Below are 12,702 nucleotides of genomic sequence, written 5' to 3' on the forward strand. Positions count from 1 at the left end.
GCTCAGGATGGTCGAGTCACACAAGTCGGGGAAGGAGAGGTTTTTGTGATCTGCCCACCGAGGGCTGGAGGGAACCTGGGCCAGCTCTGTTGGCCTTTGTCCGGCAGAATCCTCCTCAGCTTGTGGAGTCTACGCTCTGTGGCCTTTGCTGAAGACTTCTCTCTTTCCCGACTCAGAGAGCTTTCTCCAGGGGCTGGCAGGTTCTGGGGAACCAGCCCCTCTCCCAAATTTTTGTGAAATCTCTTCTCCTATCATAGGCAGACTCTCAAGGGCCTGCAGCCTGATCTGTCTGGAGAAGAGGAGGCCTTGTCCCTCTCAGAAGACGTGAAGAATCTGGACAGAAGCTTCAATCGTCTCCTCATTATGTATCAGAGCAAGAAGGACCAGTTTGAGAGGATAAGCGGCGAGAATCCTTTGGGTGAGGAGGGCTGCTCAGGTGCCTGGGAGGCTGAGCCCCGCCTCAGCCCTGCACCTGCTGCTTCTCCATCTCCAGGCCTGGGGGGCCAGGGCGGCTCAGTTCCCTTCTTGTCTTCCCCCAGGGGCCTTCCGGGTGCTGAATGCAGCCTACCAGCGGTCCTCCCAGGCTGACCAGCAGGTCTCCGACAGCTTCCAGCTGCTCTTACAGCTCAGGGACAGCTGGAGAGAGGCAGAGAGGCTGGAGGGTCAGCTAGGAGGAGGAGCCGGAGTCAGCGGTTCCCAACTTGTGGCCCTGAGGCTGGAGATGGCTTCCTTGCCTGATCTGACACCCACCATCAACAAGGTGACTCAAAGCGTGGAACCCCACGTCCCGGGTCTCCCTGCTCCAGCTTGTCACAAGCCAGCTGCTGCTGTGCCTCCTCCTGGGGCAGTGTGAACCTGCCCCACGCCCCCACCCATCCTGATCTTTGGCCCCTTACCGTGTGCTCAGTGGTTGCTAAGGAAACACGTTTTTTTGGTGCCTGGTTGCCATGGAGACGTCTGGCTGTTTGTTCCCTGGGTGTGGGCTGGAAATGGTTGTTGAAGAGCCTTGGGTACCCTCTTTGACGCCCCCTTCTCTCCACAGCTCTGCGGGGGCTCCAGGCAGGCGGCCTGTACCCCAGGAGCGTGCCCTGGAGAGCTGTGTCCTCAAGACAATGGCACAGCATGTGGCCCTCACTGCAGAGGTGCCCTCCCCAGAGCGGGTGGGGCCTTCCGGATGGCGGGGCAGGTGGCCCAGCAACTGCAGGGTTTCAACGCCCAGCTCCAGCAGACCCGGCACATGGTGGGTGAAGCCACGGCAGGGCCGGCACACGTCGGTCAAGGCTAAGGTGATAGAGCCCCCAGGGCAAGTCAGTGTTTATTTCACAAGTCAGGAGACTGAAGTCCAGAGAGGTTAAGTAACTTGTCTGAGGCCCCACAGCAAGTGAGAGGTCGAGGAGGGGGGCCAGTGATTTGGGCTTTTGAACCTGACTCCACATCATTGCTTCCAGAGCCAAACCAGGTTAGCGCCCCGTGTTTCCCAGGTAGATTGCGGGTAGCGGGTGTCCACAGAATCCCTGAGGGCTGCTGGGAGGCGCTTTCGGGGCCTTGACCACAGCTGACCTATGGCATGTGCTGGCAGATCAAGGCCGCTGAGATAGCCGCCTCGAAGGTGCAGTCAGACGCTCAGAACCTGGAGACCCAGGTCAGCGCCAGCCGCTCCCAGATGGAGGAGGACGTCAGACGCTTGCGGCTCCTCATCCAGCAGGTCCGGGACTTCCTGTCAGGTGAGCCTGGCCCTTACCCTCCTTTGGCCTGATGTCTGGACTCCTGCCTGGCGCTGGACCCTCCGGTCCCTCCATCGAGCTCCCGTTGCCTCCAGGCCACCTGGCCAGGCCCTCCCCGCCCCCCTCACCTGGTTGGCTGCCAGAGCCTTTCAGGTGTTCTCGCTCCTCATCCAGCTCCTGCTCCGAACCCCTCCCTGCCTTTCCCTCGTTCTTGGAGTTACTGTGGCCTCTGTGCCCCTCCTGGGTGTGGCCTTGTGTCTTCCTGCCCATTCTTGACCAAGCTGACTCTTACCAGCCTCAGAGACAGGACACGTACTTTCTCGGCCTGGAATCCTCGTTCCAAGGACGCTGATTTCTTACCCTCATGGCTCCATTGGAAGGCCATCTCCCCAGAGAGGCCTTTCCCAACCACCCCATCTGGTCCTCCTCCTCCCCTCCGCCCCCCCAGAATCTGACCCACATGGTCTAATCTTCGTGACACTGCTCCAAGCCTGTGGTTGTTGAATCTGTTTGTGTACGAGTGTATCGTTAGTCTCTGCACTAGATTCTAAAGTCCAGGGGGAAAGGGATGGCTGTCTGCCTGGTTCACTGTGTCCCTGGCACCCAGCATAAGCCAGACACAGAAAAGCACCCCATCTTGTTGAAGGGATGAATGAAGCAGATCCCCTCTCTTGCTGGCCCAGGAGCGGAAAGCTCCCTGGACAGGACTCAGGGTGGGTTGCTTTCCTCTTGGCCTCATCTTTTGCTTCTGCAAACTGGGATGGTAGTATTTCACGGTACTTCTGGGGACCTAGTAACTGATGTAAAGCGTGTTTTGAAAAATTAAAGTTTCCTCAGGAATATGAGCTGATATTATTAGATTTCTGGTCCCTGCCCGGGAATTTACTTGGCCGGGAGCTCAGTTCCTAGGAGCCGAGGCCTTGGTGTGACAACAAGGCTCTTCTTTGCTACTATTGTGGTGCCTTTGCTCCCAGCAAGCCCCAGTTCCTGCCTGGGTGTTGGGGGGCAGGTTAGAGAGGGGTGGGGAGGGTCTGCAGCAGTGGCTTGTCCGAGGCCAGGCTGGAGTCAGCCTCCCGGTGAGCCCCAGAATGGGGGAGACTGGATGCAGGGAGATGGTGCTCTGGAAACAAGGATGAAGGGGCAGGCCCAAGTCTGGGGCTTGGACTCACAGATAAGGAAATCCTCCCCGATGCAGAGCCTAGTGATGCTGAATGGCATCATCGTTGATCGGGGGTGGGAGGCAGGTTAGGAAGTCTCTGGGCTCACGTGGATCCGCGGGGAGTCCCTCTTGTCCTCTAAACTGTATGTGTGTCTCAGGTCATGTCCTTTGACGGGGCCAGGGGCAGGGAGAAGGAGCAGGGTCTGAGAGAGGCCTGATGCCTGCGAAGGGCCCAGGACAGTTCTGGCAGTCTCCACGGCAGTGGGTTTTGGTGTGCAGAGAACTGTGCAGGGGCACAGGTACTAACCAGATGCTGCCGTGCACAGGGTCAGTATGGGGGTATATGTGGGAGGACTGTGGGGGAAGGACACGTGGTCTTTCCCAGGTCCTCAAATGGAGTTCACAGAATCATCACTCAGGCTCATTGAGTTCTCCCTAAGTGCCCAGCACCGCTCTAAGTGCTTTACGGGTATTACATGACGTAGTCCTGGTTGCGTACCACTTTGCAGAGGAGGGTTTCGAGCACAGGGAGGTTAAGGAACCTGCCGAAGGGCATCCAGCTTGGAGGGAATACGGGTAGGAGTCTTCTCACTCTGCTGTCCACACTCTAGATGATTGTACTATTGGATGGATACACACACACACACACACACACACACACAATTTTTGCTTAAGTTTTCCCTCTCTCTGGATTGCTCCCCTGCCTCACCTCTCCAGACCTGCCTAAGTCCTATTCCCCCTCTAAGAATCCTCTAGATGACCCATTCTCTAGGACCCCCGCCAACCCTCCCATCAGACTGGGTTAGGGCGCCTCTCCAGTAGTCCTCTGAGCCCCTGTGCTCGCTGTTGGCACTCAGGCTGGCCGTCCTTGGTTATGTGCCTGTCTGTTTTGAGCTCTGTGAGGACAGTGATTGAGTCTGTTTTGATTTTCAGTCTCAGTTCCCCACGTGCTGGCCTCAAGTCCCAGGACAAACCATCCAGGTGGTCAGGCGCCCCCTTCCCCTACCACATCAGTCCCTTGATCTGTAAAAGTGAATGGGAGAGATAGGGAGGAGATGCCACATCTGTACTTCTGACCTTGCTCTCTGAGCTGGAGTTGGCTTATAAAATCCTTGCTGACCGGTTGTTTGATTTTGTCCTTTCGGGTTGAGGACCATTACCCATTTCACAGGTCTGAAAAGTGAGCTCAGAGAAGCCATTTGACTTGAAGCCAGTTTGCTTGAAGAGTAGAGGGGAAGCCTGGGTGTGGAGGTCTTTGAATCATTCATTCGCTCTACAAACACCAAGTGCCTCTGAGGGTCAGGCATTGCGGCCGGGGCCGAGGATATGGAGGACACCCAGTTCCTGCCATCACAGGGCTTCTGGCGGGGTAACAGACAGATATGCGAGCAAGGGTTCGGCATGTGGGAGGCAACAACTGCTAGGGAGAAGACAGGAGAGTAAGGGGTATCGGCATGGGGAAGGTTGTCATTCTAGATCGCGTGGCCAGGCTTGGCCTCTCTGAGAGGTGACACTGGAGCAAAGACCTGGTGTTCTTTCTCTGCCTTTGCAAAAAGGAGCACACTGGCCTGAGGAGGGGTGTGTGGAAGGAGTCTTCTTGCCAAGGAAGCAGTTCGGCTCTGGCCACTCTCCCCAGCGTAGGGCTGCTGCTGTTTGCGCTGTAGGCATTGTTCAGTCCCAGCTGCCTGGCAGCTCCTCCTTCTCTCCAGCCAGCAGTTTCCTGTGGCGTCAGACACTTAGCTGCCACAGCTGTGCCCACAGACCCTCCCCCACAACCCCCGCCGCCTCCACAACGTTCCCGAAAGTTCTGAGAACAGGCCCCTGAGTGTCCCTGCAAGGGTGCGGCAGCTCCTCGGGTGGCTGGGGGCAGAGAGGCACGCAGGTGCTTCCCATGGAGCTGCTCAGCTCGGAGAAGCCTCCGATCTTTGGGGAGGTGGCGAGGCTCCGGGATCTGATGGACGGCTGTCTTCCAGACTCAGACACTGATGCGGCCACCATCCAGGAGGTCAGCGAGGCCGTGTTGGCTCTGTGGCTGCCCACAGACTCGGCCACCGTCCTGCGCAAGATGAATGAGATCCAGGCCATTGCCGCCAGGCTACCCAACGTGGACCTGGTGCTGTCTCAGACCAAGCAGGACATTGCTCGGGCCCAGAGGCTCCAGATGAAGGCTGAGCAGGCCAGGTATGGCCCGGGGCCCTGGGCCTGCGCTTCTCCCTGCCCAGGGCTGGACTGGGGTTTTGCTCCCTGACTCCTTGGGTTGCTGGCAGAGGGTAAAGAATCTGTACATGTCAGATGGGTGTGGAGGGCTGGGGGACGGGAGAGGTGCTTACCATGGTGGGGGTGGTGAAGTGAGAAACGGTGTCCAGGGTCACCCTGTCTTCCATATTGGTGACGCCAAAGGGTGTCTCTGACATAACGCTCCCACTGCCCAGGTCTGCTTGGTGAGATCCTGGGATGGAAAAGCTACTGTGTTAGGGCTCCCTTTTTAGTCTTGGCTGGGAAGGATAGTCTCTTGAGCTCGTTGGTGAGTGGAGCCGTGCATCTCTTCATTCACTGGTCTCTCATTCCCTCATCTCTGCTTCCCTCCCCCCGCTGCCACAGGAGCCGAGCCCACGCGGTAGAGGGCCAGGTGGAAGATGTGGTGGGGAACCTCCGGCAGGGCACAGTGGCGCTCCAGGAAGCTCAGGACACCATGCAAGGCACCAGCCGTTCCCTTCGGCTTATTCAGGAGAGGGTTGCGGAGGTGAGGGGGTGTGGCTTCCTTCCACTGGATTTGGGGATGACCAGACAGATTCAGGCCCAAGATACAGAAAATGCCGGAAAGTGACCTGGAAGGGGACCTAAAGAGGGAAGACTATGAGCTATGGGCCTATGGGTGTGGCTTTGAGCCCTTGGTTTTCTGGTTGTGAGGCTTGATGGAAAAGGCCAGGGGTGGGCTCTGGGCTGCAGCGGGGTGTGTGTGTGTGTGTGTGTGTGTGTGTGTGTGTGTGTGTGTATTGGCTGAGCTGGGAGGGAGGGGGCTGCCTGGATGCCAGGGGACAGAGAGAGAGGGGATCAGCAAGGGGACAATAGTGGTATCCTGCTTGGAGAGAGTTTTTGCCACCCGATGAGCTGGGCCAGAGAAAGACAAGGCCCCTGCTTAGGAGATCTGCCACAAGCCAGGTCTCTCTCCCCACCAAGGTTCAGCAGGTCCTGGGGCCGGCCGAAGGACTGGTGGCCGGAATGACGTCGCAGCTGGGAGACTTCCGGGCGCGGATGGAGGAGCTCGGCCGCAGGGCCAGGCAGCAGCGGGAGCAGGCAGCGAGGGCCCAGCAGCTCACGGAGGGTGCTGAGCAGCGGGCACTGAGCGCCCAGGAGGTGAGGGCGGGTGGAGGTCATCCTGGGCAGAACCAGCCAGGGTGAGGGTCCTGAGCAGCAGAGGACTCTGTATGCTATCTGAGACCCTGGGCTCAAAAGCCATTGGAACATGTTATTCTAGAATCATCAGAAAGGGCTTCAGGACTCACCCTGACCTGGCCTGGCATCTGGACCCCACCTCGGGCCACCTCTGGGGAGTCAGTTCAGTGGTGTTGCAAATGATCTAGTCCAGTCCCTCTCTGTTTACAGAGGGAGGGGTCACATTGTCTGGCCCCAAACTCACCTACAGAGCAGGTCCCTTGACATCCAATCCAGAGCCTGTCCCCTGCTGTGGCTTCCCAGCCCAGAGGCAGTCATGACTTAACCTAACCTGGGCCCCACCATTGTCAGAATTGTGTCAGAGAGGCTATCAGAGGGCCCTCCTCTGGGTCTCCAATGTACCAGGAACTTTGGCATTCATGGTCAGTGCCAGTAGCGGCCCGGCTGCCGAGTACACTGCTGAGTGACCACTAGGTGCCCGGCGCTGGGTGGGAAAGGACAGGAGCAGATGGAGGGACGGACGTGCAGATGAAGTAAGATACGGCGTGGGGTCTCGGGGTTTTCACAGGCCAGAGCCACCCCCTGGCATGTGGATTTGAGTGCTGTAGAGTGCTTTAGCCAAAGGTCTTTAGGACTTTGGGTGCTGCTGCTTATGACCCTGAGATGGTCTTCCCTTTTTCAGGGATTCGACAGACTAAAGCAAAAATATGCTGAGTTGAAGGACCAGTTGGGTCGAAGCCCCATGCTGGGGGCGCAGGGCAGCCGGATCCTGAGCGTCAAGACAGAGGCCGAGGAGCTGTTTGGGGAGACCATGGAGATGATGGACAGGATGAAAGGTGAAGGGACGCTGCTGGGGCATGGACTCCTGGCATCCCGGGCGGCAGGTCCCAGCCCAGGCTTCTGAGGCCCGGCCTTGTCAGAGCTGGCCGTGCTGAGGGGGCGAGAGCAGTGGGGCTTCCCCAAGTGCCCAGGGAGTAGGAGGCACGATGATGGGGCTGTGGGGACTGAGGAGATGCTCGTAAGATTTGTGCTGCCCTCAGGAGCTTGCGGTCTAGATGGGGCCATTTTCCTGGTCCCCTGCAAGATGCCTGGAACTACCCAGCAGCACAAGGGGGTTTGTGACGGGAGCTCGCATGATAAGCACTCTGTGAACGGACGTTTCTGTCCAAGAGAAATGCTCGGTGAAGGTAATATTCAGAAGAGATAAGACTTGACATAGGCCTGGGGGAGGCTGTGAGGAAAAGTAGGGACTTTAAGACAGGGTGATGGGGAAGCAACAAGACATGTTGTGGGGCTGAGGGGCAGGAGCACCCCGCAGGAGAGGAGGGGTGAAGAGGGTCAGAATGGCTGGGAGAGAAGCAGCATGGGGTCAGTGTGGCCGGGTCCACAGGGCTGGCCTCAGGGCCAGCACGAGAGGGGAGAGAGCAGAGAACCATCCAAAGGTTTTGAATACAGCAGAGACAATAAAAAATGTTGTCAAACGGGTTCTGAGGTTCTTCTGATGTGAGAGCAGGGATTTCCAGGAACTGGGCTCAGTCTCTAAGATGTGATGACGGGTCACTGCCCTGGTGTGCCCAGCAAACGCCACAAACAGAATTTCTCCAAATTTCAGAGAAAACAGACAAGAATCTGTTTGGCCGGCAGGTGGACACCCTGGGGAAGGTTGGGTGGGTGAGTTGACGAGGTAGGCTGGAGGCTGCGGCCAGCCGTCCCAGAAGGGTGAGCTGCTGAGCCTGACGGGGTTGCCGAGGCTTGCGTCAGTGCCCCCCCTGCACGCATCCATCAGTGTTTTATGCAAAGATAAAGAATTTGTTCATCAAACCTGGGGACAACAGGTCGTTAATCCTTTAGGTAAGAGAACCAGTCATTCTAAGGCTATCTCAGAAGGCTTAGAGGATGCACTGAACCGAGCAGGGTAACATGAAAGAGAAGTGTTACCTTCCACTCTGGCCTTATTTGGGCCCAGGCTCACAAGTACAGCTCAGGTGAGGCCTGGCTTCTTAGTGGCTCACGCACCTGAAAACATTTTATAAGTGCTCAAATGATAAAACGTTTCAAAATTGGTGAGTGAGAAGGAAATATGAATTGTTAGTCGCCTGGAAAAAACCCAGGGGTTCCGAGTGATTTTAAGCTCCATGGAAGTCGGGGGTGTCTTGCTACCGCCCAAAGGGCAGACACATACAAAGCTTGTGAAATCTTTAGTAACTGGTGTGTCACAGGCCTATGAATCAGAAAAGGCTCAGATTGTAGCAATGGAACAGGCATTTACCTGTTGGCAGGAGTTTACCTTTCATTGTAGGATTTTGGGGAAGATCGTGTGTGGGGGTTGGGGGTCCTGGGGATGGGGACCAGGGAACACAACAGTAGCTGTGAAAATTTCAATATTTGATCAGCCCGCAGGCCCGGAGAGATGGCCAGTGGCTGAATGTCTGGCCAGCAGCACCACTGTTCCCAGTGCCTGTGGGACCTCACCTGGCAGGTGGTGTTCCGCGGGGGGATAGACAAGTCTGTGCCTATCGGGGGAGCGCCACCAGGGCTGGGAGGTCGAGAGACTTCGTAGTGACATCAAGTGAAGAATGGGTGAAGGAACTAGGGAGATTTCATCTGAGAAGTTGTGGCCTCAGACATCTCTAAGACTTCCACGTGGGAGACAGAAGAGCTATATTCCCCATTTACTCCTAGGAGACGGACCTGAGACAACTGAGTGGAAGCGGAAATGGTCAGATTCTGGCTTCATGAGACTCTGAGCAGCTACAGCTGCCTAAAGTTGGAGCCTTGTGAGGCCGCACGCTCCCTCCCTATTCCTGGGGGAGTTCGGGCTGAGGCTGGTACCAGTCCCCGTGAGTGAGGCAGAGAGGCCTCTCGCCTAGGCTGACAGGAGGGTCCGGCTGCACTCGGTCACTTTGGAGTCTCCCACATCCCCCGTGCATAATCTAGTGGTGGCATACGGAATGGACCAGAGTGGGGGCGTGGGGGGGACTAGATTTATCTGGAGGAGTAATTAGGGAAGGGAAAGTGCAGGGGAATTCTGGTGCTCCAGCTGGCTCTGTGGTCGTGGTGCCTGCTGGAGGATCCCTGGTGGGACGGCAGCTGAGTCCAGCAGTCATAGGTTGCTAATCTTGATGCCAGTGGTTTGCTTCGTCAGTCTAGGACAACTGAGAGAGCGTAGAGCAGAGGAGAAGGGTAGGGGCTTCCTGGGTCTGGTTTCCGTAAGAGTGGCGTAGGGGTGGAGATCCAAGAGCTGCCTCAGTGTCCAGCTGTCCCCCCACCAAGCAGGTGATTTCTCCTGCAGGTGCTGCCTCTGGGTGGGTGGGAGAAGAAGGAAGGGTGGGGAGGCTCTGGGTGTCTCACCAGCTCCTCCACCCACCTCCCTTGCCCTCCATCTGCCCTCAGACATGGAGTCCGAGCTGCTTCGGGGGAGCCAGACCATCAAGCTCCGCTCGGCAGACCTGACGGGGCTGGAGAAGCGCGTGGAGCAGATCCGCGACCACATCAATGGGCGTGTGCTCTACTATGCCACCTGTAAGTGACGTGCCAGCCTCCAGCCCCTGGCCACTGCTCATCTGCCCTCTTTACTTGGGCTGGATTCCATCCCGGCTCCAGGAGACTTTTCTACAGCCTTGAAGCACAGCCCGAATCCCCTGTGTGGAGCTGGTAAGATCTTTCTGGGCTGCTGCTGAGCCTGAGCTGATGGGAAACTGTATTCGAGAGACAGAGAGGGTGGAGGCGGGCCGTGGCCTTGGGACAAGGAGCTCTAAGTGGAGGTGCACTTGGCCGGCCGGCGTCCTTGCCCTTCAGCTTCCATGGAGGCTGAAGCCTGGATGAACACAAAAACTGAACCAAAAAATGACATACAAATGAAAAGCCCAATAAAAACCTTTGGCAAGAAGTCTGGAGGCTGAAAGAGAGAAATTGGTCTGTGTCCCATAAGTAAAACTGTCACTTGTTCCTGTCTCCCACCTGGGGTTCCGGGGCGCTCCTCTGCTCAAGCCCAAGGCCCAGTGGTGTAGGGAGCACAGGCTGCCCCACGTGGCTCAGTACAGCTTGCTTGTCACCCAAACTTAGAGGGACTGGACCCCTTTGTCCCAGGACTTAATGGAACCCATCCTTGAGAGACCCGATGATTTTCATCTTTGAGCAGTGACCCAGTTGCTCCTTCACAGATGAGGAAATAGAAATCCAGAGAAAGGAGGGCTTGTGTCCACATTTCCACAGCTCCAGAGGCAGAATCTGTGTCTCTTGGGATCTCAAAGAGAAGCTGCAGATGGATGTGCGTTTGTGTGTGCAGCAGGTAGGGAAACGGCATGGGTGTGTGTGCTAACCACAGCCTGTGCCATGTGCTAGGCGTTTTCAAAATTAAAAAAAAAATTTTGTCTTAAAGGTTTTACTTATTTATTCGAGAGAGAGAGAGACAGAGACAGAGAGAAACAAAACAAAAACAGGTGGAGAGACAGAGAGAGAGGAAGAAGCAGACTCCCTGCTGAGCAGGGAGCCTATTGTGGAACTCTATCCCAGGACCCTGGGATCATGACCTGAGTGGAAGGCAGGCGCTTAACCAACGGAGCCCCCCAGGAGCCCCATGCTAGGCATTTCACCTACATTTTCTTGACATTATTAATCATGTTGATTATTTACTGAGCACTGTGCAAGATGTTGTCTGCGTTATCTCATGATGCTGGTTCCATTTGACAAGTGAGGAAACCAAGGCACAGATGGTTGTGTCCCTCCCCGAAGGTCACATATGTGGCAGGGCCAAGGGCAGGGCAGGGCTTCAAATCACCATCATCTAGATCATCTAATATCGTTGTTAGGAGACTGGACTGTGTGAGCTCTGACAGAGCTACCCTGGGAGCGGTGGTGAGGAGGGAATGTGTCACCAGCGGTATCTCATGTCAAGTACTAGCGGGCACACACTATGCACTCAGTCTGTGTCTGCCTCTACACTGCCAGGTTCCTCCGGACCCCAAGGCCCCAGCACACTCTCTACTCCGCAGAGGTGCCGAAGTCCCAGAGCCACATCTGACTTTACGAATAACCAAATGAAGTCTCATAGAGAAAAATATGTCCATTTTATTGAGCACAACACCAAACGTGAAGCTGGAGGGGACGGGGGTACAAGAAAACAAGGGAGGGACAAGAATGTTTCTGATTTTCTGGGAGAGAAGAGCAGAAGCAGGATGAGAATTACCAGCTGAAATGGAAACAGTCAACTTCCAACTTTTACTTAATTGGGTGTGGGTGAGGCATCCAGCCAGGATGAGAATTCCTTACAGACCCTAATCACTGATTTCTTTCTTTTCCATCTGGAAGGCTGTGGTACTGCTTTTGGCCTGGGGCAGGGAGGGAGGTGTGCTGGGCCAGTTGGAGCTGATCATGGAGTCAAGGACTGGAACTTGAGAGCTCACAGGCAGAGCAGGAGCCCCTGGCCATTCATGCAGATGGGCAGGCGACTACATTAATGAGCCCGTGCTGGCCACGGGCATCAAGGCCTCGAGGCAGGAGCATGTGCTGAGCAGGAGTCGGGGGTTGAGGCTCCATATGGCTTTGCTCAGAGAAGGTGACACAGCCTGGCCAGCCCAGGAAGCTTTTCATCACAACACAGACCCGGGCGAGAGCTACCTAGTTCACTGCACAGAGCCACGGCACGTAGGGTGTGGGGGCACAGAGCAGGCAGGCCAGGGAGACCCCGGGGGCGGGTGGCCGCCGGCTCCTCCTGCCCACAGCTTCAACGAGGCCTCCGCGCCTTGGGGGCTCGCTCCTGGGCCTTCTGGAAGGGTCTGCCCCAGGCGGCAGCAGCCTGCTGCTTCTCACTGTCACCCACTCACTCCAGGCCCTGCTCTGTCAGCTCCGCCTTCCTCCCGTTGCAGGGTGGACGCCGGGCTGGGAAGGCAGAGAAGAGTCGCGCGCCTCTCCTGCCGAGGAAAGGGGTTCAGGGTGGCTGTGGGCCTGTGGCTCCCGGGGGCCCTCAGACCCATTCATTCAGCCGGTGATGGGGCTGGAGTTCTGGGACAGCAGCTCTCCCTGAGCCCCCTGCCTTGGCCCTCCCACCTGCGTTGCCTCACCTGAAAATCGACCCAGACGCGGGCTCCAGGGATCACATAATGAGACAGACTCCAGTCTGCCCCGCCCGGCAGTGGGAACCGCCACCCGCTTTAACTGGCACCATGACCTCTGATTTGTAGTTCCTGGAAAGCAAGCGCGGTGGGGGCTGTGACGTGTTTGGGGAAGGGACAAGAGCTGGGGGAACTCTCCGAGCCTGTGGCCTCCGCTCGGCCCTCCCTCCCTCAGGTTCACAAAGTACAAGCCCTTGCAGAGAGGATGGAGATGACAATGGAGCCCCACTTCCCCCTGCCACCCAAAACACAATGGTTCTAGAAACTTGAGAAATCGACTGCCCACCACGGACACGTACACAGTTTTCTG

At 56.8% G+C, this 12,702-nt stretch overlaps 2 protein-coding genes across 3 annotated transcripts in view; one reads left to right on the forward strand and one right to left on the reverse strand.

The window, feature by feature from the left end:
• The window catches only part of LAMB3 (laminin subunit beta 3), a 41,155-nt gene extending 30,968 nt beyond the window's left edge, over positions 1-10,187 (forward strand). The window contains exons 17-25 of the mRNA XM_032878116.1: positions 258-418; positions 540-760; positions 1,043-1,240; positions 1,580-1,724; positions 4,857-5,064; positions 5,485-5,626; positions 6,064-6,240; positions 6,962-7,115; positions 9,673-10,187. Of these exons, the coding sequence (XP_032734007.1) occupies positions 258-418; positions 540-760; positions 1,043-1,240; positions 1,580-1,724; positions 4,857-5,064; positions 5,485-5,626; positions 6,064-6,240; positions 6,962-7,115; positions 9,673-9,809 (1,543 nt within the window). The 3' untranslated portion in view covers positions 9,810-10,187. The remainder of the gene's footprint in view (positions 1-257; positions 419-539; positions 761-1,042; positions 1,241-1,579; positions 1,725-4,856; positions 5,065-5,484; positions 5,627-6,063; positions 6,241-6,961; positions 7,116-9,672) is intronic.
• Positions 10,188-11,326: 1,139 nt separating this feature from the next.
• Positions 11,327-12,702, reverse strand: part of CAMK1G (calcium/calmodulin dependent protein kinase IG) — a 28,293-nt gene continuing 26,917 nt past the window's right edge. For both annotated transcript variants that reach the window (XM_032878123.1, XM_032878122.1), the window contains exons 12-13: positions 12,342-12,464; positions 11,327-12,191 (exon numbers count right to left, since the gene is read on the reverse strand). In XM_032878123.1, the coding sequence (XP_032734014.1) occupies positions 12,374-12,464 (91 nt within the window). In that variant the 3' untranslated portion in view covers positions 11,327-12,191; positions 12,342-12,373. The remainder of the gene's footprint in view (positions 12,192-12,341; positions 12,465-12,702) is intronic.

This window comes from Lontra canadensis, unplaced genomic scaffold, assembly GCF_010015895.1.
Source record: "Lontra canadensis isolate GAN:19392208 unplaced genomic scaffold, GSC_riverotter_1.0 scaffold63, whole genome shotgun sequence".
Classification (NCBI taxonomy): domain Eukaryota; kingdom Metazoa; phylum Chordata; class Mammalia; order Carnivora; family Mustelidae; genus Lontra; species Lontra canadensis.